Source organism: Oxyura jamaicensis, chromosome 15 (genome assembly GCF_011077185.1).
Source record: "Oxyura jamaicensis isolate SHBP4307 breed ruddy duck chromosome 15, BPBGC_Ojam_1.0, whole genome shotgun sequence".
Taxonomy (NCBI): domain Eukaryota; kingdom Metazoa; phylum Chordata; class Aves; order Anseriformes; family Anatidae; genus Oxyura; species Oxyura jamaicensis.
The window spans coordinates 7,600,504-7,622,275 of NC_048907.1; the positions used below are offsets into that span (position 1 = coordinate 7,600,504).

The following is a 21,772-nucleotide window of genomic DNA, read 5'->3' on the forward strand; positions in this document are numbered from 1 at the left end:
AAATATTAAATACCAAACACACTCTGAGCTCCTAACTATTTAACATGAATAGTTTAGGTAAAAAACTCGCTATCTCAGATGTGAGATTTTTCTCACTGTTTGCTCACTATCTGATTTTACGCTTTTTTTTTTTAATTATTGGCCAGATATTTTTAGGCTTAAGCAACTGTCCCTCTATATGCAGCAGGAAGGAGAAGGCTTTATCTGAGAAGATACATGTTCTGCTAAAAGAGTAGCTGGTATTTTAAAATGTATCTTGGCATTTCAGCAATGAATGATAAATTTTACTATCCACAGTACAAACACGTGTGGTCTCTCCTAAGTAACATGGTAACTGAAGAAACTAACTTCCACTAAACAGTATTGCGTAGGACAGCACTCAAAAGCATTTTAAGAACTTTGAGGAAAAATTATTTGGGAATACAACTTGACTTGTCCAACAAAGTGTTATGGAGCCTACTGCCTTTCTCCTGCTGGAGAAATAAAAAAAATAATCAGGTATTCATTTAAATAAGCACTGTAAGGAATTTTGAAGGCAGAACATTCAAAATACTTCCACTACTTCCTGGAAATAAGCATTCAAATGTTAATGATCCTGCAATTAATATGGAAATATATGACATAACAGAGACACTGAATTATCACAGAGACAGAATCACAGAATCACAGAATAGTCTAGGTTGGAAGAGACCTCCAAGATCACCGAGTCCAACCTCTGAGTCCCCAGCCCCAGCAGCGGGATGGGGCACAGCAGCTCCCTGCAAGAACCCAAGTGCTGCTTTTCTGCAACCCAACTGCAGCCACAGAGCCTCAGGCCACGAGGGGAAGAGCAGGAGAGGCTTGGAAATCACCTGCTTTCCACTGCAAAGGTGGAGTGACTTGCAACACAGCCAGCAGGGCACCAGGCAATGCCCCAGCCTGGTTTTGGCAGCATCTGTTCCGTAAGCTGGACAGCATTGTGCTAGGGCAGGACGTTGAGCACTAAAGTGGTGCTCAACATGGTCAACTGCTCCTGCTTAACAGTAAAGATTATTTATGTCAGAGTCGCACAACTGCAGATCTGACTGGCAACAGAACTGTAAGGGCAGAAGTGAACCACTGGGGTAAGGGACCAAGTGGAATCCTAGATTTATTTTAAAAATTCGTAAACTCTCAACCACAGCAGTTTCTGGCCGAGCTAGACGATGATCATCTCCAAAGCCTGGATGAACCACCTCTATCAATACAGAACACCGCATCTGTAAAGACAGCCTAAGTCATCCCTGCCTCCAAAAGAAGCAGACTTCTCCTACCTCTGCTGAACTCTTATCTATTAGCATGTACTGATACAAGTACTTGCATACTCCATCATAAAGCATGAAGATTCTGCAATTGATCTATTTTAAAACTAACCCCTGGGTTCATTTTAGCCCATATTCTTGAACTATAAAAATATTGGTGCTTGCCCTTATGTTACGAAGTAAAAGGAACTGCTTCTTCTGTAACCATGCCAGAATAAAATATTCATGAACTGCAGTTCTGCGTAGAAAACAAGAAGCCGCCACAGGCACTTCTCTGCTGAGATCTCAGATAACAAGCAATTATTTTGTCTTTCCACTTAGTCTCACTGAATCACTTATGCTAAGTGGTGGTGAAATGCAATAACTGTCCTTAGCAAAGATAAGTCTTCATTTCACTACTATTATTTCTGTCTGAACCATTTTAAGAAAAAGTTATTGCTGTTTCCTTTCTACAATTAACTATACGTGTAATATCTTTTCTATTACTGCCACCACACACACAAAAAAAACTTAATGAGGAAGTTACAGTTTTTCGTATCTATGAAGAGACTTCTTGGATTTAAAAAGAGAAAAAGTGAAGTCTCACCTATGAAACATACAAACCAAGAAAACTAAAACAACTAAGTTATTGGGGCTGTGGGGGGTTAAGATCTACAGTGCCTTTTACCTGTTTCTCCCTTGCCTGTTCGGCTAGGAATGGTGTGGGCATGCAGCAAGCTAACAACTCTGTTGAGAGCAGTTGGCAGCTCTTCTTGACACCAGGAATCATCCAATTCACATTCGGGTTTCATCAGGCGCAAGGTCACATGGCTCACTAAAGTACCTGGCATGAAAGAATAAAAAAAGGTATGAGAAGACTATTCTTGAGAACAATCCCCCGGAACACAGACCAAAGAATTCTAACAAAGCTCTAGGAAACATCCCAGGCTGCAAAAGATGCGCAGAGGTGGAAGCACAGCCGCAAGGGTTACAGGGGACATTTTCCTTCAGAAGAGTCACTTTCTGCTGTATGAACACTATTGTGTGTTCCCTCCAACAAGGAGCAAACTCTTCTTGTTTTGCAACATCTGTCATGAAATTTCAGTAATTCCAAGCTTTTCTAAAGATGTCAGCCCAAACCAAGACCTGTCCAGCAGTGGGATCACTAGGACACTGCAGTCACCTCCTTAAACACTGTCCCATAGTGTTTTTTCCTCTTAGCTATCTGTGCTATACGGTCACAATCCACAGCTTGTAAGAGCGAGGATTTTGACCACCCTGCCATAAAAATAACGCACCCAGCCCTTAAACAGCAACTGTAAATACTAACCAAAGGTTTTAAGTCGAGCAGGCATGACACAGGAAGCTAAGGAGAGAAAAGGATCCTTAATTCTTGGAGCAGCCAAAGGCGATCTAAAAAGTGGCAAGAAGGAGCTGATGAGACCAGGAATGTACTGAGTTAGACCAGGAGGTTTTCTCTTGATAACAGTGTCCAGGAGTCCCAAGGCTGTTTCCAGTTCATTATCAAGCTGTAAGAGAAACAATGTGAAGGATTACCATAAATTACTCTGGTAGCTGTAGGGCTGGCAAATAAAGATGATCGAAACTTGCCTCCTTCAGTCGTTTTCTTATTTGAGACTCCTTTTCCAGTTGTGCATGCATTAGTTCTTTCTGCTTGCTAGTCAGTTGCACCTCATCCTTTATTCCTTTCTTCTTCTTTATCTCCTGCAAATAGAGAGCACCATGGACATTATTAACTGGGAACAATTAACTCTAAACCTTCAATTAGGTGGAGGAGCAAGTTGGACACCTTGTTTTTCAGAATTTACTTTTAAAACAGGATGGAAGCACCTGTTTAACAACCCTTACTGGGAAACTCACACAAGATGCACTGAACAAGAGGTGAAGAGAAAAACAGCTAATAAGTGCAACTAGTAAGTGCATTCACAAATAATAGAATACAGCAGAAATTGATACAAATACAGGCATAAGAGAAACTGATGTACACAGAAACAAGAAAATAAAATATATTTAGGTATTGAAAGAAATACAGTGAATCTTTTCCAACAATGTACACATAGGTATGCCAGAAGCCATGCACAAAACAGATGAGATAGCTTTGTGTCTCAGCCATCACTAATGGCTTTCCCGCTCCCATCACCTCACCTCCTTCAGCTCCAGCTCAATGATTTGTTCCTTGAAAGAGTAAGCTTTATTCTCCCTCTTCATGTTAGCCTTTTTCATACTGTCCTGTTGAGCACTGAGAAAAGAAGCAAAGAGAAGAATCAGCACTACTCTGAAGAAAGGTTCAGGCACACAAATCTAGGAACTTCTGTGCAGAAAGGAGTATCTGACAAACCCAAACCCACTCACTCACTGACGAGATGCCAGCAGGAATCAATCCCCATATTCACAGAAAAAAGAAATTACAGTCTTACCTCTGTATTATAGACTTGTCATACAGTTCTCCCTCTGGTGTCTTCATGATGGCAAATTCCTCTCGAGTAACCTGGCACAGAGCTGGATTCTCCATTGATGCTGAGATGGTGCTGATGAGCTGTGGGAGCACTCTGCCAGGTGAAAGCAGGGAGAGAGATCCCACTGCATTCATGGATGACTATCAAGAAAACAAAGGAAAAACCACTATGATCAGTATTCCTTAATACTGTTTCAAAAGAGTATGCCCTGCTGAAGTAGGCCATGTTATGTTCTTTGAGAGCAACACTTTTTGAGTTCTAATTCCTCATCCAGTGGGTACCAAAACCTTATCTAGAATTCTACTCAGCTGCTGATACAGATTCCCCCCTGCAGCCTTAAATCCCAGCTCTTTTTTTTTTTCCACTGGATTTCCTTTTGAACCTGCCTTTTCTCCACCTTATAGACACATCTCCTTTCTAATGGACCACTTAACTTCTCCAAAAAATTCTTTTGTTCCAAAGTATCTCCTTATACTAACAACAGGAAAGCAGAAGTTTATCACCTGGTTCTCTGGAGTGTAGGCAGTGAGTCTGGGTAATATGTCGTTCAGGTGTTTGGTAATGAAGTCTTTGGGATCTATCTTCATCTTGATGAGGAGGGCTGGCCAAAGACCTGGCTGTACTGCCACTAGCATGAAGAATAAATAAACATAATAAACACAAAGCAGATTACTAATACAATGAAACAAGAAGGTAAAATTAAAAAAAAAAAAAACCACACCACATACATTGTCCATGAGAGTGGTTTTATCCCTTTACTTACCTAGAGATGGATGATGGCTCACCAGCAGCATCTCCAGAGCCAGCTTTTCTGTCTCAAAGGAATCCACATCCAGCCCCGCCACACTTGAGATGACACACAGTGCCTCGTGAAGTACACGGGGAGGAATGTATGTCTTTCCTAGCTCTGACAACTCTCCTGACTCCGTCACCAGGACCTCCTGAGGCATAACCTAGGGGACAAATTGTCATTAACATCATAGCAAGTTTTCCTGAGCCCTGAGCACGCTTTCCTAAAGGAACACCACACTGAACACCAGAAATCAGCTCCCTCTAACAACCTGAAGCTTTCAAAGAAAATAAAGGACAACAACGGAGACAAAGTACAGAGTACTGACAGTGACAGAAAGACCAAGAGCAGAAGACTATACTAGATTTGGCAAGGCAGTATAAAATAAAACTAAAGCTATCATTTTTAGCAAAGAGGACTTTGGAAAATGTTTCACCAGTTGGCTAGGAACAGTAAGCCCAGCTTCTGCTGTCTAATTTTACTCAGTATCTTTTCAAAAATATTCACATTCTTCAGAGAAGACGAGGCAGCCTCTCACACCAAGGACACTAATCAAAGTAATAGCAGTAAGATCTAGAAGATCATAAAGCTGGACATGAATCCTTTTCTTAGCACGCTGTATGTCAATGTTAACAGCAAACCTAGGGTATGGAGCTAATTGTCAGCATACAAACAACTAAGCAGGGACTCACCTTATGAGAACTGAGAACCACTTTCAGCTCCTCCAAGAGCCCATAGGCCAGTTTGTACCCTCCCAGAGAGGACAAGAGCTTCCTGACTGTTTGGTGGGCCTGTCTTCGAACATGCCAGGTCCGACTCAGCAGTACCGCAATAAGGGCATGGTGATACTGCCTGAAAATGGAGAAATAAACAGGTTGAGCAATGGAGGTAGCTCTGCAAACCATCAGGCCACAAAAGCACAAAGCATTCAGCATTTTGTGCAAAGTCCCAGGCCCACCCTTTCCTGCACAGACATTCAGGATCAGACCCAGATCAGTAACAGCACTCTACGTACTGAACTTTACTTTCAGGGAGCCGCTGTGCATGATCCAAGAGGAGACGCTCTGTCAGCTGCAGTACAGTACACATTGCTGTGGGAAAAGACAAATATTTACAATAGCATGTGATTTCATACAGAAGGAGATTTTTTTATTAAAGAATGAATAAACAGCAATCAGAACATAATAAAATAGCTGCCAAAACTGAGCCTCTATATAAGCTTCTCAATAAAGCTAGAAACAAGTCCAACTCAGATCTGACAAGACTGGAAACAGAACCATGAGCTAAGGGAAACGTGGTTAGCCTCATTTCAGCAGGATTTCCTTAACCAGAACGAGAGGCCTATATTTGTGTGAGTAAACAGAGCAAATCAAATAAGAAGCACCATACTCATTGCATCAATACTGTTGATACTGAGCACTGCTGAAATGTCTCAAGTGACAATAAAATGTGTAATGAATTCATTAAAAAGTGCATAACGCTGTGGGAGTTGTAGCTTTGGTATTTTACCTCATACCATCATGTGAGCTTATACTGTCTCTGGGCCCTTTGGTTTGTATACCAATGTTCTACCATATCATAAAAGCAGGAGGAGTAAGCCCTAAAATGTGGGGTAGGTTATAACCCATATAAAGTATGATAACAGGTTACTTGTGACATTCAAATCCTCAGAGAGCTTGGGGATGTTAAACACATCTGCTGGATGGTTTTGCTCATTTATACTCAATAACAAATCACGACAATGCTTACTCTCAAAATTACCAGCATTAGTTTTTGGAATTAACATCCTAATGGAGCAATACATAATTTCCCAGATCATATTGTTTCAGGATACCTGCAAACTTGGGAAGGAAAACGACTGGATATCCACATTGCCTTCAGCAAACAATGATCACAGCAAGCAAAGGAGAAAATATGCTAGTTCCCATTTACCTCTTCAAAGCTTTGTACAAAAGATAAATGAACTCATTTCAGAGAAACGATTCATGAACTCATTTGCAAGGCTTTCAGTTTAAAAGATAGTCAGTGATGTTTCTGTGGGGCACGTTCTTTTTTTTAAAAAAAAGAATTAATCTTTAAACATGAGAACAAAATAGAGCATGGATAAAGACTAATGTATAACCCAATTGATTTCCTATTTTACTACTCTTTCCCATATTATCTTACAAGATTCCTCTGCATGTATTCTTCTCCAGCCTTATTTTACTTTTTCCCATCTTCTTCCTAATTTTAGGCTTATCCATGTCCCTTAGATTGGCTGCAACTATCTACTTCCAAGCTGGAACACCACACACTTTTTTGGACTGGAAAGACTTTTACTGAATATAAAGATTTGGAATTGTAAATGTTTGATAACATAGGCTAGAAACATTAGAAATAAATTAATTCACTGTCAGACTACAATTAATTTAGATATACTTCTGAAAGAGAGCACTGCTCATTTCAATCAAACTGGATCCCCAAGGACCATAGAACAGGGCTAACAGCAAAGTAGCTCGCTTAAGTAATAGAATTAAACAGTAACAGGATACACAATAACTGATAATTTACCTTCCTCTGAAGCTGACTGCAAGAACTTCTCAGATGTAAAAATTTGTTTTTTCTCATCCAAAATCAGCTGCCAGAAGCTGCTCAGCTTAGACTCTGACAGGAAAAAAACAAATGTCTATCAAGGGCTTATCAAAATGAGTAAGAACTTACCAGGTTACAGAGAATACAGTAAAATTCTGTCTCCTGAAATTTTTGAAGCTATTTCTAGCTTTTGCTTGTCTTCACTTACAAAGCCTCTCATCTCTCATTCAGAACTATAAGCATGTCTAAAAAACACCTGTGGAAAAAATATATTTCTCTGACTTACACTTGTGAAATGTAAAATCTGTTTCACCTTAATGTTCATAGGGCAAGCCTCCCTAAAAATGAAGAAAAGGAGAAAGCTGATGTGTTGCTTTTGACAGACAGAACACATCTGGATTTTATATCCTGGCAGATGAATTCAGACAATTGTTGCAATATGCTCTAATGGAAAACAGAATTCCAGACCTGCAGTTCTCCAAAGATAGTTTGTAAAAATACTAAATAAATGGCAAACAAGTTACACTTTCAATGCTTCAGTGCTTTTAATGCTTCAGTCATGTCCTAGCATGTAAGGTCTGAATGAATTTTTTGTCAGAACAAAGAGAAATACTGCCCCAAGTGAATGGAAGCTGGAATTTGCAAAGCCACAGAAGAGCAAGAATTTCTCGTTTACAGAACCAGGAGAGATCAGAATAAATCCTTCCCTGGTTTACCAAAGGGCAGTGACTCTCTACCCAGAAGCAATATATGGATTAAGGAATGAACCCGAGGCACACTGTCAAGAAAAAGTGTTATTCCTCAGAGCCTGTTCATATTGGATTCTGCCAAGATGTTTTGTGATCTTACCAGTTTGTCCCTCAATTACAGACATCCTGCAGATCAACAAAGCTGCAGCAACTCCTTCGGTTACCATGGGAACCTGAGTACTTTGGGATGCTGCTTTTTCTACTGTCTGGATCAGCATTGTCAGCAAGTCCATTGCCTGTAATAATGTGTCACCTGAGGAGACAGACAGAGACAAACTGCAAAACATGGTCCTTCACACGTCAAACTGAAGGCATCAATGGTTCTTCTGCTGTTACGACACAAGAAACAAACCAGATACAGACAGGGAAGACTCCCAAAGCATTGCCAATCACTCCTGTGATTAAACTTCAGCTATGAAGATGACAACCACTTTAGCCCTTTCCTCACAGATAAAAGGGTCCCATCCCAATACAAGTTTCTGTTCATGGGATGCAAAAGAAAATACTAATCCGGTTAGATAAAAGGAACTAGTTCAAATCACAGGAAGCCTGACGTTAAAACTATGTTTCTCTGAGAGAGCAAAAGTAAATTCCTGGCAAGCCACAACCATCTGTTCCATTTCGAGCCTTCACAAGCCAAGGAATCCCGCTGATCTGTGACCCTTGCTTCCAGGAGAATTGAGCTAGGCGCTCCTGCTATTTCCAGAAGCAACACCTCAGACGATGCCAAAAAAAGGATATAAAGACACCACGATTTTGTACATTGAGTATTTGCAGGTAGTGTTTTAACCATAAACCTGTAAGAGTTAGAATCTTTATTTTTTAAGTTGGGTACTTCAACAACTGGGTCAGAGCAACGGTAGCCAGCATTCCAGTGCTGAGTAAATTGTTCTGGAATATGAATGTCTTAGGCCACAATCCCTCAAACAGCTGCACACCTCACACCTCCTTATCCTGCCAAGCATAAGCAACTTCAGGTTTTCCATACTGATCTCTCTGAAGGTAACAGCCTCTTGTGAATCCTAACTAGTTTTTAGAGTGGATGGTGGTTTTCTTCAGCCCCAGCAGCTACAGTAGAAAAACATGTGATTCTAATTTTACTCATACCCATGTTGAGAAAAAACAAATGGCACATCCATTGTACCTATAAAATGGACTGAATTATCCATCTCTCAAGAAAATGTGTACCATCTTTTTGATTCATACTGCCTCAACAAGAAAGGGAGATCTCACATATGGAGATCAGACCAATCACCTATCAACCTGCAGATGAAGTGCTGAAGCCACAGGGGATACAACCAACAGAGGCAAATCTGAAAAGGATCACCAAAAGTTTAGAAGTTGTGAAGATTTCAAAACCATGTTCCTTCAAAAAAAAAATTAAGCTCCTGAGCATCAAAACCACAGACCACAATCCCAGTGTTATGGGTGATGTATGAAGCAAAAGCGTGGTCCCTTAGCTAGAAACACTACAATCTATAAAATGAATCAATCCCAAATTACTTTGGGGTATATGAAAAGACAGCACAACGGATGGTGATACTTAGTTATACAAGGAGATACGCTGTCTTAGAAGTCTTGAAAGCAAAAGAGACTTCAAGGAGAAAGATGAAGGTTAATGAACAGGTATCACCTTACAGTACCTTTCTTAACACACACAGTTATCTACTATGTCAACAGGTACAGAAGTTGATTACTCATTTCTTAAGCCACACAGTCAAGAGTTATTAACAGCTGCACAGTTTTACCTTTGAAAGAGGCTAGCATGCACTGCAGGTAGGCATGCCTCACAGCTGAAGTGGAGGTTTTAAGGCTGAAGGCTTTCTTTAGCCATTCCACCAGCTTCTTAGGGACTTCCGTGGTGAACCGAACACACCAAAGAGCCAAGACAGAGACTGCATGAACCAACGTGCCTTCATGGACTAGGAAGTAACACAGGGCTCACGTCAGTACAGCAATTGCATAAAACACAGGAAGACATAAAACAGAAAGCAGATAATGTTGGGGTGAGGAAGGAAAAGAATGCATGTGCTTCTAACAGGCATAGAGTTGTCTCCACAGGGCTGCTCTTCAGAACGGTGCAATGTATTTTATAGCACAACAGGCAAAAATCAGGATTTATCCTAAGTAACAGGCTGTACAAAAAGCCTGCTCAATATGAAAGCAGCTTAACAAATCCAGAACAAAAACAAGAGACCTCACCTTCTTGTTGCAGGAAAGGGATGAAAAGCTCAGCCACGGTTCCAGTCAGAGCTTGGCTAGATGTCCCAGAAACCACATGGTGACTAAGGCTGCCGATGCCTGAAAGAAAAAACATTTCTCATTAGTTCCCAAAGTACCAGCACTTGCTGTAAAATCTCAAAACAACCACATTTCAGTCCTTGGGCAAACATCTCTCTTTCTTATCACTACATCTGGATGTCACATCCACCATGAACCAACGCTACAGGACGCTGTCTTCATTTTTAACCCAGGATACAGTCACCTTCTTCCTCGCAGATAACATTTTAGCCTACTAGCCAACTACTTCCCTTGAAGGAAAAGACAAGAATTTGCTTGCAGTATCCAGCACCCTGTACGACATTAACCGCCGCCAACAGAGAATAACCAGGCAGGGATTCATTCCTAAAGGCTCAAATACGGATTCCTCTCATTCAGCCATCTGCTGGATTTGCTCCACTAGAGAAGCAGCTCTCCTTTAGGATCCTCACCTGAAAGGACACTCATCTTCTGAGCAACAACTGTCAGCTTCCCTTCTGAGCCTGCCAACAAGAAACAAATGGGTGACGGCTGACGCACAGACAGGCAATCGCAATGTGATACATCAAGTATCTTCTCTAAAATAGCCCTGATCCAGGCTGAGCAGCCCCTACCATACAGACTGTCAAAAGCAACAGAAAATAAAATACACAAAACACTCCTTGAAGCCAACAAACTTTTATTCACCTCTGCTGCTTATCGTGCAACTTACTCACCTCCTAAGATGGCAAAAAGGTGTCTGCTCAGTGACTCCACAGCTGAAGGATCACTGCACTGTCGAGCCAAATTCTTTAATGCAACAACTGCTTCATCCATCAGCTGCACACTGTTGGATTTCAGGTGACCTAGAAAATGATGCATGAGCTAAGAGCTCTCTATCACAAACTGCATAGAATCAGCAAGACAAGGATGTATCTTTGCATGTGGCCTGACTCAGCTTCTGGAACATCACGTGAACTATTCCAGCGCCAAGCTACAGTATCATCCTCCCACCCAAATAAATCAACCTCGACACCCGCGATCAAATGGTTATACATACAGCCATTAAGGTGAAGCAAGCCTTATTCTCAATTCATCATTCCCTCCAGAATTAGGTACTTACTGGCCAGTCCTTTCACAATGTCCAGAGCGTACTGGCTAAGATCCAGGTTCACAGACAGGAGCAAGCAAGAGATCGCTGAAGACAGAAGAGATTACCTCTCATTAAATTTGTTAAGAAGCTGATTTTAGCACTTTAATACTTCCTTCCCCACAGAACGCATCAAGAGCAGACAGGGCCAGTAAGGACTAGGGAGGAAAAGCACAGAAACTGATGCCCAATCAACAGATTAATTCAGGATTATTCTTAGCACTCAGCTGTGAAATTCTGTCCTCAGTGTAAACCACAGCTACCACATACCCAGACACTTGGGATCACACCACAAATGTTGCTTCTCCACATCCAGCCCTTAAGACGCCAGACAACCCCACTGCCTATGCTCACAGGCCTATAAGCATGGTCCAGAGGGATGCACACCCCACGACTCCAGACCTCTGAGGAACAACTGTTCAGGCTCTTTGGCAGAGCAGTGTACAGAGACAACAGACTCACTTTCAATTACATTCTCAGGACTTCGCAGCAGGGATTTCTGCAGTGTTGGCAAAACTAAGTCCTTGAACTCAGCGTGAGAGACGTATCGAAGAATTGGGGAACAGCTGTCCTGCAAAGGGAACAAAGCACTCAGCACAGCAGCGGGCACCACACATCAGACAAAAGCATCGACAGCCCTGGAAGAGTTCGTCTCACCAGCACGTGCTTCTGAGGCTTTGTCTTGCTCATAAGGATGGTCTTCATGTAGAAATCCAGAAGAGCGCTCTGGACAAGCAGAAACACCAATTACAGCCACGCTGCCACCCACACAGCTCCCTGCACACCGCTGGCAAGCCAGGCTTGACACCCTGCCTCACCTTCCTCTGGAAGGCAGCCCTAACCACCAAGCAGAAGCTTTGCTTGATGGTCGAGCAGAGATCAGGGCTCTCTGCTGTACCCAGCAACCTTACACTGAAACCCATTAAGGCTAGCTGCTGCCTTCCCTTCCTACAAGGGAGAAGGCAGAAAGCTGCAGTGCTGTCGGGCTGTGTAAAAACACAGGCCAGAGCAAAGACCCACACCTGGGAGCTCCCTCTATAAATGCATCCCATGGTTTTAACCAGAATTGTATTACCACTGAATTGATGGATAAGGAAACCAGGGGCAGATGGAAAGTACCAGCTTCGCTGACACATCTGTCCCCCCACCTTCTCCGTGATGAAAAGCAATGCCACTTATTTAAGGAATAAAAGTAGCGTGGCAGATTTACCTTGTGGCGTTTGATGATGTCCATCTCTTTCTGCGCTGTGCAGAACTGCACCACAAGTCCCAGCATCGCAGCATAGCTCTGGTTTGGTTCAAGACCGAGAATGACAGACAGGTACTGATCCACCAGGTCTTGGTTCTAACGAGAAAAAAAAAAAAAAGCACATGAACACAACAGAAGCTAGAACTGCTACTGAATAAAGCTTCATAAAGTATACCTCACCTCTTTCCACAGCTTGTTCAGTTTCTTCACTGCCCCAACCACTGCCTGTTTATGAGAACCTCCCAAGACTTCCAACAGGAGTAAACACTGAACTTCCACCTGCCAAGGGAAACAGCCAAGACAGCCCTCATGAATCTGCTTCTCAGAGAGCTTATATCAAACAGGAACTGTCTGTGATTAACTGCATCTGCCTGTGAAGAAGTTCTTAGGCTGTGTAAGTTCTTCCAACAGGCAGAATTAGGAAGCTGCCGCTGTTTTCATCCCATACCTACCACTCTGCAGAACTATACATAACAGTTTTGGAAACTCTGACTTCAAAAACGGTAATTTATATCAAGTCACACCTCTTCTTGAAGTGTATTCCAACTACATTCCAAGGTGCTATGAGCATGGTCGCAGGGACAGATTGTTAACAAAGGTAAGAGAAAGCAAAAGGCTACTTAAGATCACATGATAGAATGTCACAGGCAAGGCAGGGAAGCAGGAGGAGTTCACAGCATGCTTCAGACAGCACCTTGGAGGCACAGCTTAGGCTAGAAACACAGGTATACACCACAGTGTGCAGAGCAAGTCTGCTCAGGTGTAAGACTGCCCCAATCTCATGCTTCATACATCTCCTGCCTTCCCCAGAACATGAGAGGTAAAAACACCAGAAAGCAAAGATCATCTTATAAACCCGGGTTTTAACGGGACGTTATCAGTCACATTCAGAGTTACTGAATTCAGGGTATTTCTGCAAACCAAGAAGAACTTACCAGTTTTTTCCACGTTTCCCCCTGTCTCTTGTCAGGCGTTGGAAAGACCGTGCGAACCAGCAGGCACGTCCAGGAGAGCGCCAGCAGAGCTGCAGACCCGCTGCTCTTGCTGCAGTGGAAGCAGAAGGCAGGTAAATCCACAGCCCTCAGTATAACCCTGTGTAACTCCTACTACGTCAGGACTGGCTCATCTACAACACCCCGCCTCATTACTGAGGCTATCTTATAGCAGACAGCTAAACTCTCGACTTTTAAAGGAAATAATTGGTGTTTGTAAGCTCCAGTGGCTTTTGCTTGTTGTGTTTCAGCTCCTGCTTAAACTCAGAACTCCTGAATGGCAAAGGGAGGCTAAATATCACCTGCTGGGAATGAAGAAACAGCGTGAGAAAGATCATTTTTGGATCTTTCCAGCAGCATTACAGCAATGAGTTAAATACTTCACCAACTGAGACTGCCCAAAGAGTGACTCAAGATTTCTCATCTGCTGATCATCTTTACTGTCAGAGCTTCACAGCCTTAGATTGCCAAAGCATTTCACAGCTTACATTCCCCCTGGCACACCACTCAGCTGATTTATGCTTAGTCTCCCTCCTTCCTCCCCTTCAGGTGGCAGATCCCACCTCCCGGCTCCCTGAGGACCCCCACCCCATTTTCATCTTCCTCTCTCAAAGTTACTAACAAGTAACAAGGCCCTGACACAGTCACCTGAGGGGTAAGTGCTGCATCACTGCAAGCCTTTAAACCAAGATCGGGTATTTTTCTTAGAGGTGCACCTCTGTTCAGCCAGGAGGCAAGAGGTGGGCGGAGGAAGTGTAGGATGGCACTCCGGGGCCTCCATCGGCCTAACAAAACCCCGTCACCTCTCGGAAACACTCCCCAGTTGGTGCTTCCAAATGCTACTGCTATTCAACAGCAGCTTGTCTCTCATCTGAACATCAAACTTCAGACTTATCTTCCTGTCAATAATAAATCTTGAATTCCAGCAGCTGAACACGGGATGGGGTAGGAACTCCCCTTTCCTAACCATTTTGGAGACTGTTTCTTCCTAAGAGTTTATTCCTCATCACTCCAGACTTAAGTTTAACAAAGAAAAACTGTAACTTGGACCGATCCACCAGCACTAACACCAAGAAGATTCTGCTTTCATAGAAAACAAGAAAGAGGTTAAAAAACTAAGATTTGAACAGTGATTACATCATCCCTGAATGCTTCTAACAGCTCTGGCAAGCAGCAGCAAAGCATCCCTTCCGAAGGCAAGAATAACCACCAGCAACTCAGAAACGATTCCACACAAAGCAACTCATCCCGCACCTGGGAGCTCCGGCCTTGCCGCTGATCCCCGAGGACTGAAGCGACTGCAGGAGGTTTTTTGCTGTTGCGTCTGGCTGGGACTCTGCGAGCTGCTGAAGCGCCAGCTGCAGGGCTCTGCGGGATGCCGCATCGCTGGCGGGAAGGAAAAATGGATCTCTGTGAAGTTATAAACCCTACCAACATCACACGTATTACCACCTTGTGGCACGCAAAGGGCTCTGCTTTCTCATTTCAGCTAGAGTTGTTTTATCCTTGCTGCTCCGAGAAGTGAAGGTTTCTGGCAGAAAGCTCCATTCCCTTCCTCAGCTGGCAGAAATTACACTGAGGCCCTCCAGCAGGTTGCAAAAGGAAACGGGTCCTGAACAGCTCCTCTGCAACAGGGCACAGCTTAACCCCGTCTGAAAGCATCTAAAAGGCATCTTGCTCTGGCTTCACACTGCCAAACCGAACTACACGACGCGAGCTTTAATTTCAAATACAAGTGAAGCACAAGGTAAACACTGAAACACTTTTATGTCAAACCTAACTTGAGAGCCTAATTACCAGACGTCATCTTTCCACGTCACACGCATCTACGGGACACTGCACGGTAACGTTCCCAGACGCTCCATGTTTAATTGATAAAGAACCTCGGTTTACTAAGAGATTAAACAATACAGCCTTTCTACTCACCGGTATCGGTGCAGAGTAAGGCAGAAGAGTTTGCAAAGGCCTTTCACTGCACCCTCTGGAAGATCTGTAACAGATTGGATTTCAGCGTATTTCTTTGTAAGTCACAGAGGTCTTTAAATGCAACCGAGCACCTTGCAACTAACATCAGTGAACTGAGCACAGCCCATACATACATGCCGAAGTGTTAGCAAGGACCATATTCAGAATTCTCTCTATCATGTGTGCATTTTATGCATTTTTTTTAAATAACAGCAAAACTGGAACGCATGCTTTTCCAGTCACCTTCAGAGAATGAGAGGTATCAAAAGGATTTTTAAAAACTTGTTTAATTTTATTAAGACTGCGTAAAGTCTTCTGGTTGTATACTCTCTCTGTACATATATTTATGCATGTGTGCACATAAATACTCCATGAGTCATTACAAAACCAAGAGAAGAGTCGTAGAGAGAAACAGGTGTCTGATACGCTGATGAAAACCTAACACACATGTGCTACAGCTCCTTACTGGAACAAGCACACCTGGCGTAACTACAACAGCCGTGCTTGGAACTAACGCTGTAGGAGAGCACATTCTCCAAATGCAGCCCCCCCACTACATCTAAAAACTACTCCACAAGTTTCACACAGCGTTTTAAACGAAGCACTTGAACATTCTTTTCCACCCCGGTGATCGACACCGTTTTTACCTTTCCCAGAAATGCACCTTCCCAGCTCGCTGAGGATCTCTCTCCGCTCCTTCACGCTGGCTGTAGTTACTTTCACTGCAAACCGCTTCAGTGTATCAGAAACCTAAAGGCACAGGCAGAGGAGAAAACATCAGGCTGGCTTTGACGTCAACAGAACATAAAACCAGGGCAAGCACGTCCTGTGCAGCTGCACAAATGTATTGGTGATCATCTGTGGTCTTACTGAGTAGGAAAGGGTCACGACATCACACAAGATAAAACCCAAAAGGCTCCCTTCGGCTGAATGGTGACTGTTTTCTGTTGGTTAACTTGTGATCGTGGCACTCTCTAAGGCAGGTTTACCCTTCCAAAAGGAGGGCGGACTGAAAGGTGAAATCAATGCCCTAGAGCACAGGGCCTTGAAAAGCCAGAAATCTGGCACGTCAGGAATGCAGAGGAACTTGGCAGGGGGTGTTACCTCCTAAAGCCATCCACCAACTGCCCATGGCCTAGCACGGAGCCCAAGCTCACTTCCTGAGCACCGACCCCTGGTTTCAGGCTGTCACAGGTTACCACTGCTGCTGGAAATTACTTGCATGGGGAGGGGAAAAGAATGAACCGCTTGCCTTTGCTCTCATCCAGAACCGGCACACACATCTCAGGGGTGCTGTACCCTGGACTCAGCAGGGTACACCTCGCTCTAAAACTCCTTCCCTGGGCTGTCAGTAGCGCCCAAGGTTCCCCAAGCAAAACAAAAACCAGAGATCACACAATTCCATGTGTGTTTGTCGTGCCTGTGCTGCCGTGTCTGTTATGTGCCGGAACCTGCAGGCTCTAAGGGCCCGAAAACCACCAAGTTTACTTTCTGTAAATATTTTGTGTCAGTCTTCAAGGGGTATGGAGAGATAAACTTTATTTTTTCAGCAGTGTTATGTTCTCAGTGACCTGCTCCTTTAGGAACCTGCACATGGGAAACCACTCCAGTGAACTTCCCAGTTTCAAAAGCGCACAAAAGGCTCTGTGTGGCCTGAACAGGGCTCAGGCACGAGGTGTCCTCTGCATTTATGTGAACCAAAAGAACAAGGCTAGGAAAGGCTTTTGAAATTCACCTCTTAAACCAAGCACCTTTATAAATTTATAACAATATCTTCAGGAAGGGTGGCAAATAAACGTGTCTTCAGAAACTGATTAAAACCGCTCCTTCCCTCTTAAGGCAAAATTCTACCAGTTTTTCCACAACGGGTCTTTCTGGAAGGAGAGGAAGCCCGGCAGTTTGGGAAGTGGAAGCTGTCTCCGTTCTTCTGAAGAGCTGCTTTCAGTAATGCTTCTTTACTGGCACAGAGGAAGGGAATCCCTCGGGCAAGAGGGCTGCCTAGGACTTGGAGAGGGTCTCTGTGACCCAACCACCTCCTTCCCTGGGCTCTCCCTGTGCCTCCGGCCTGCGGATGCCGGGCACTGCAGCCGCCGGGGTCCCCTCATTAGCACCTTCCCGTTCCCCGCCTCCGCCGCACGCAGGCTCGGAGCGGGCCGCACTTACTCACGCCGCTGAGTCCCCGGCGAGGAGACGCGGACAGGACAAACCTGCTGGAGCTACCCCAGCACCGCCGGAACCCACAACCCCGGCGGAGCTCCGGGGCTGCTGCCCAGGGAGGGCACGGAGCGCGGCTCCCCGCTCCCCCCCCCGGCCTCCCCGGGCTGTACCCGCGGGCCCGGGGCCGGCTCCTCACAGGGAAGGGGCCCGGCCCCCAGCGCCACAGACGCCGGGCCTCGCCGCCCGGCCCCGCTCCGGGGCCCGGAGGGGGCTCGGGACTCAGCCCCGGAGTCCCCCCGAGGGAAGGGCCCGCGGGAGCGGCGCGGAGCCGCCCGGGACCGGGCCGGTGCCAGCGGGGCGGGCGCGGCCCGCACTCACCTGCGTGTCGGCCGCCATGGCGCCGCTGTGCCCCGGAAGGAGACGGCGCTTCCGGGGCGGCCGGCGCACGCGCTGCCGCGGGGAGGGGGCGTTGCCATGGGGACGGCGCTGCGAGGCGAGCCGAACGCAGCCGAGTGGAGCCGAACGCCGTCGGGTCGGGCCGAACGTAACCGAACCCATCCAAACCCCGGCGCCGAAGCGCTCCGAACCCTACCGAGTCGTTCCGACGCCCCCGCCGAGGCGCTCCGAACCCGCCCCCGAACCCATCCGAACCCCCCCGAGGCACTCCGAGCCCTCCCCCCCCGCAGGCAGGCAGCAGAGGCGCACGCAGGGTCCAAGAGCCTTTCTTTATTCGCACCCCGCGCCCGCCGCTAGTCGAAGAGGCCGAAGCCCATGTCCTCGTCCGACTCTTCCGACTCTTCCTTGGCCGCCTCCTTGGCCGGCGCGGCGGCGGTGGCTGCGGCGGGTGCGGCCGTTTCGGCTGCCGCCGGGGCGGCCACCACGAAAGCCGAGGGGTCTGCCAGGAAGGCCTTCACCTGCGGGGGGAGAGAGGGGTAAAACAGGGAAATGTGCCCCGTCCCCAGGGGCTGAGCCCCAGCTGTGTGGCTCGGCAGATGTCAAATGAGGCGATTGCTTTAGGGGTGGAGGGAGGCAGGGCCCAGCTTGCTCCTCCCGTGCCCATGGGCTCCTGCGGGGCTGCAGCCCAAGAGCTGCCAGCACCCGGCTGCCCCCTGCACCCAGGTCTCGCAGCCCTGGGCAGGCAGAGCCATAAGAGATGGGGCTCCTGCCTCTGTGCTCATCGCACAGAGCCAAGTGCCCTCCACAGGACACACAGCTCTGTCCAGCTCATGCTCAGAGGCAGCCCTGAGTCCTTTCAGGGTAGGCAAGGGGCAGGCACGGTGTTTCTGTGCAGGGCTCACTGCACTTGCAAGGCTCTGGGCTGTGGGGCAGACGCTGCCGTTACCTTTTCGGCCAGGGGGAAGGTGTAGTCGGTCTCCACCGCCACTGCCAGGACCCGCTTGTACCCGTTGATGATGGAGTGGGGCACAGAGGCAATGGTCGGGTACCCAATTTGCAGGCAGACGCTGGCAACGTTACGAACACCCTGCGAGAAGAGAGACTCGTGTTTTGTGCCAAGAAATAACCGGGACGAGAAACCGTGACAGCACACCTCTGTGCTGCCAACACAACGCAGGACAGTACGTAATGTGTACAAGGAACCTAGCTCCACTGAATTAGACAAGGTATCAGGATCTAAATGATTTCAAACACTCGCTGAAATAGCTTCCAGACTGCACATACACTTCACTACCTTCATGCATTCACTGATCCCACACACCTCACTTCACGAAACGCCCAGTACATTTTCCTTTGCTTTGGTCAGAAAAGCCTACAGAAGGTGCTCTGTGACTCTTTCTCCAGGGCACTCAGACTCTACAGCTTGCAGAAAACACCAGAGCTGACGCTTCGTTCTGGAGCAGCGCCTGCTGCCCGTTTTCCCTCTAGCAGGTAGAGGAAGAGCTGAACCTAACACAAGGCTGAGACACTGACCTCCAGGAAACGCTTGTGCAAGGTATCCTCGGTGATGTCCAGCACTTCGGGATTGTAAATGCTGCCATTGTCAAAGACCTGCTGGATCACCAACCCGAAGGAGAACGGGGAGATGTTCAGCATGTTCAGCAGGGTGGCTTCGCTGGCACCCACTTTGTCTCCAGTCTTGATGAGCTGCACATCACTCTAAGAGAAGAGGAGGAAAATTAGTCAATGTGCACAAAGAAATCCAGGCCAACCAACACAGCAGGGACACAAAGGCACATTTCTAATGGCAAGAGATGAAGGAACAGATGAGCACAATAGGCTCAGAGTTCACCTCTAAAGAGACCTAGACCACACTCAAGTGCTGCTCAAGCAGATGAGCAGCGCATCAATTCCCTATGGGTACTTGTGAATTCCTCTGGAAGAGCTCAGATCTGACAGAGGAATGTAAATCCCTCTCCCCACCCCACTGCATGCCTGAACCAAGCCCTCAGGACAGATCAAACTGAAGCAGTCAGACTGTTCATGCAGTACTTCAGTGTGAATGAGATTTTGGATCATTACACCTCCTGTTTCTCCACATGAACACCGGACCTAAGGACAACTCCACCCAGTATCGCAGCAAGGGCCCTTCAATCAAGGAAGGGCTTCAACACCACCACACTGCTCACTAACCAGAATTTCAATGGTTCCTCTGGAAATCTTCGTGGTGATGCCCAAGGCCTGGAAGAAGGAGGTTTTCTCAGGTCCGAGACCGGTGTTCTGGGCTGGCACAGTCACGTCACAAGGAGCAATCGCACCAGCACGGGCAGCTGCTGGCACCTGGAGAAAGAATAAACAAGGTTAAGTCAGAAGAATGCTCGCCTCTCAGATACCCTGCAGTGGCATCAACTCCTTCCCAAAATGCTCCTGCAGGACAGACACCACCCAGGCACACAGAGGTGAGACAGCAGTAGTACTGCTACTCAGCTGCAGGGGCCTAGCTCCCAACCCCTGAGGACTCCTGAAAAGCAGGCATCTACCCTTAAAGGTTCAGTTTCACTTTTCCCTCAGTAACTCCCAGCCCAAAGACACAGCGAGGGCTCCCACCCTACCTTGTTGGCCAGCAGCATGTCCCGGATCTCAGTCAGATCCTCCTTGGTGAAAACAAAGCCCACATTCCCACGGATGTGAGGCAGCAGCCTGAAGGAAAGACGACAGCCTTCAGTTCCACTCCTCACACATCCCCTCCCAAAGGGAGGACCCAGGAGGACATTCAGAGACCTGTCACTCACTTTTCCAAGGCAGGGTTGTTCTCCAGGTGCCCGCGGATAGCTTTACGCATCATGGTGTTCTTCCCCATCAGCACCACGGCCTTCCCACGCAGCGACATCCGGATTTGCTGCATCTGCTTGGATCCCACGTTGTCCGCTCCCACAACGAAGCATTTCGGGTAATCATCCAGCAGTTGCTGCGGCAAGAACAGCACCGTGTAGGCAGAGCTGGTGCAGGGCAGAGCGACCCTGAGGCGCCGCCGTGCCCCCAAACCCACCCGGCCCGGCCCGGCCCCGCTCCCCGACCCCAGGCGGCGCCTCCCGAAGGCCGGGCCGCAGCGAGACTCACGATGATTTTCATGAAGTAGTTGGACTTCCACGTAGCCCTGTCTTCCCTGGGCATCGCGGCGGTGCTCCAAGGATCGCCCGGTGGGTTTAAAGACGAGCTGAGGCCTGCGGGGGACGGGCGCGGGTGAGGCGGCTCCGCTCGGCGCCCCACCCGCCTCCCGCTCCCGCTCCCGCTCCCCGGGGCCCTCAGGAGCCCTCAGGAGCCCTCAGGAGCCCTCAGGAACCCCTCAGAACCCCTCACGGCGCCCATGGAAGCCCCCCGGACCCCTCAAGACCCCCCTCAGGGCTCCGCGGGGCCCCCTCCGCTCCCCTCGCCGCGTGCTCCTACCTCCACGAGGGCTCCGGGAAAGAAAGGCCGCGGGGCGGGCCTGCCTCATTTTATACCGCGACTCGCGCCCAATCGCGGCGAGCCACGGGCGGACTCCTCCTCACCCCATTGGTCTGCCGCCAGTCGTGGCGGAACGGCCGCTCCGGTTGGGCGGCGCGCCTGTCACTCACGAGAGCGGCGGGGCGGGCGGGCGCGCCCCCTGGTGGCCGGAAGAGAAGCCGGCGGGAAGCCACGCCCCTGTCGACAAGCCACACCCCCTGCTGGCAAGCCACGCCCCCGCCGTAACCGCGCAGCGCGGGAAGACCTCGGGTGGTCCCACCCCCTTGGTTGAG

At 47.3% G+C, this 21,772-nt stretch overlaps 2 protein-coding genes across 3 annotated transcripts in view; both read right to left on the bottom strand.

The window, feature by feature from the left end:
- GCN1 (GCN1 activator of EIF2AK4) overlaps positions 1-18,090 on the bottom strand; it is a 42,579-nt gene extending 24,489 nt beyond the window's left edge. For both annotated transcript variants that reach the window (XM_035340589.1, XM_035340588.1), the window contains exons 1-25: positions 17,976-18,090; positions 16,088-16,190; positions 15,402-15,465; positions 14,730-14,861; positions 13,419-13,527; positions 12,664-12,762; positions 12,445-12,579; positions 11,892-11,960; positions 11,697-11,805; positions 11,208-11,282; positions 10,822-10,950; positions 10,558-10,608; positions 10,049-10,147; positions 9,595-9,768; positions 7,947-8,099; positions 7,077-7,169; positions 5,542-5,617; positions 5,219-5,378; positions 4,500-4,689; positions 4,240-4,364; positions 3,698-3,876; positions 3,426-3,519; positions 2,871-2,984; positions 2,590-2,788; positions 1,948-2,103 (exon numbers count right to left, since the gene is read on the bottom strand). In XM_035340589.1, coding sequence (XP_035196480.1) covers positions 1,948-2,103; positions 2,590-2,788; positions 2,871-2,984; positions 3,426-3,519; positions 3,698-3,876; positions 4,240-4,364; positions 4,500-4,689; positions 5,219-5,378; positions 5,542-5,617; positions 7,077-7,169; positions 7,947-8,099; positions 9,595-9,768; positions 10,049-10,147; positions 10,558-10,608; positions 10,822-10,950; positions 11,208-11,282; positions 11,697-11,805; positions 11,892-11,960; positions 12,445-12,579; positions 12,664-12,762; positions 13,419-13,527; positions 14,730-14,861; positions 15,402-15,465; positions 16,088-16,190; positions 17,976-17,993 — 2,905 coding nt within the window. In that variant the 5' untranslated portion in view covers positions 17,994-18,090. The remainder of the gene's footprint in view (positions 1-1,947; positions 2,104-2,589; positions 2,789-2,870; positions 2,985-3,425; positions 3,520-3,697; positions 3,877-4,239; positions 4,365-4,499; positions 4,690-5,218; positions 5,379-5,541; positions 5,618-7,076; positions 7,170-7,946; positions 8,100-9,594; positions 9,769-10,048; positions 10,148-10,557; positions 10,609-10,821; positions 10,951-11,207; positions 11,283-11,696; positions 11,806-11,891; positions 11,961-12,444; positions 12,580-12,663; positions 12,763-13,418; positions 13,528-14,729; positions 14,862-15,401; positions 15,466-16,087; positions 16,191-17,975) is intronic.
- Positions 18,091-18,303: 213 nt separating this feature from the next.
- RPLP0 (ribosomal protein lateral stalk subunit P0) lies at positions 18,304-21,519 on the bottom strand. Its single transcript, XM_035340915.1, has 8 exons — positions 21,441-21,519; positions 21,114-21,217; positions 20,786-20,961; positions 20,606-20,693; positions 20,187-20,333; positions 19,527-19,712; positions 18,940-19,080; positions 18,304-18,511 (listed from the first exon to the last, which is right to left on the bottom strand). The coding sequence occupies exons 1-8, from the start codon at positions 21,487-21,489 to the stop codon at positions 18,347-18,349; spliced, it is 1,056 nt and encodes a 351-aa protein (XP_035196806.1). The 5' UTR covers positions 21,490-21,519; the 3' UTR covers positions 18,304-18,346.
- Positions 21,520-21,772: the final 253 nt, after the last annotated feature.

Bases quoted from the DNA above. Each gene is read 5' to 3' on its own strand.
- RPLP0 (XM_035340915.1), bottom strand. From the start codon at position 21,489: ATGAGGCAGGCCCGCCCCGCGGCCTTTCTTTCCCGGAGCCCTCGTGGA. The intron at 20,962-21,113 runs GTGAGTCTCGCT...TTCTTGCCGCAG, and splicing joins ACTACTTCATGAAAATCATC to CAACTGCTGGATGATTACCC. The intron at 19,081-19,526 runs GTCAGTGTCTCA...CTCTTCTCGCAG, and splicing joins TGCACAAGCGTTTCCTGGAG to GGTGTTCGTAACGTTGCCAG.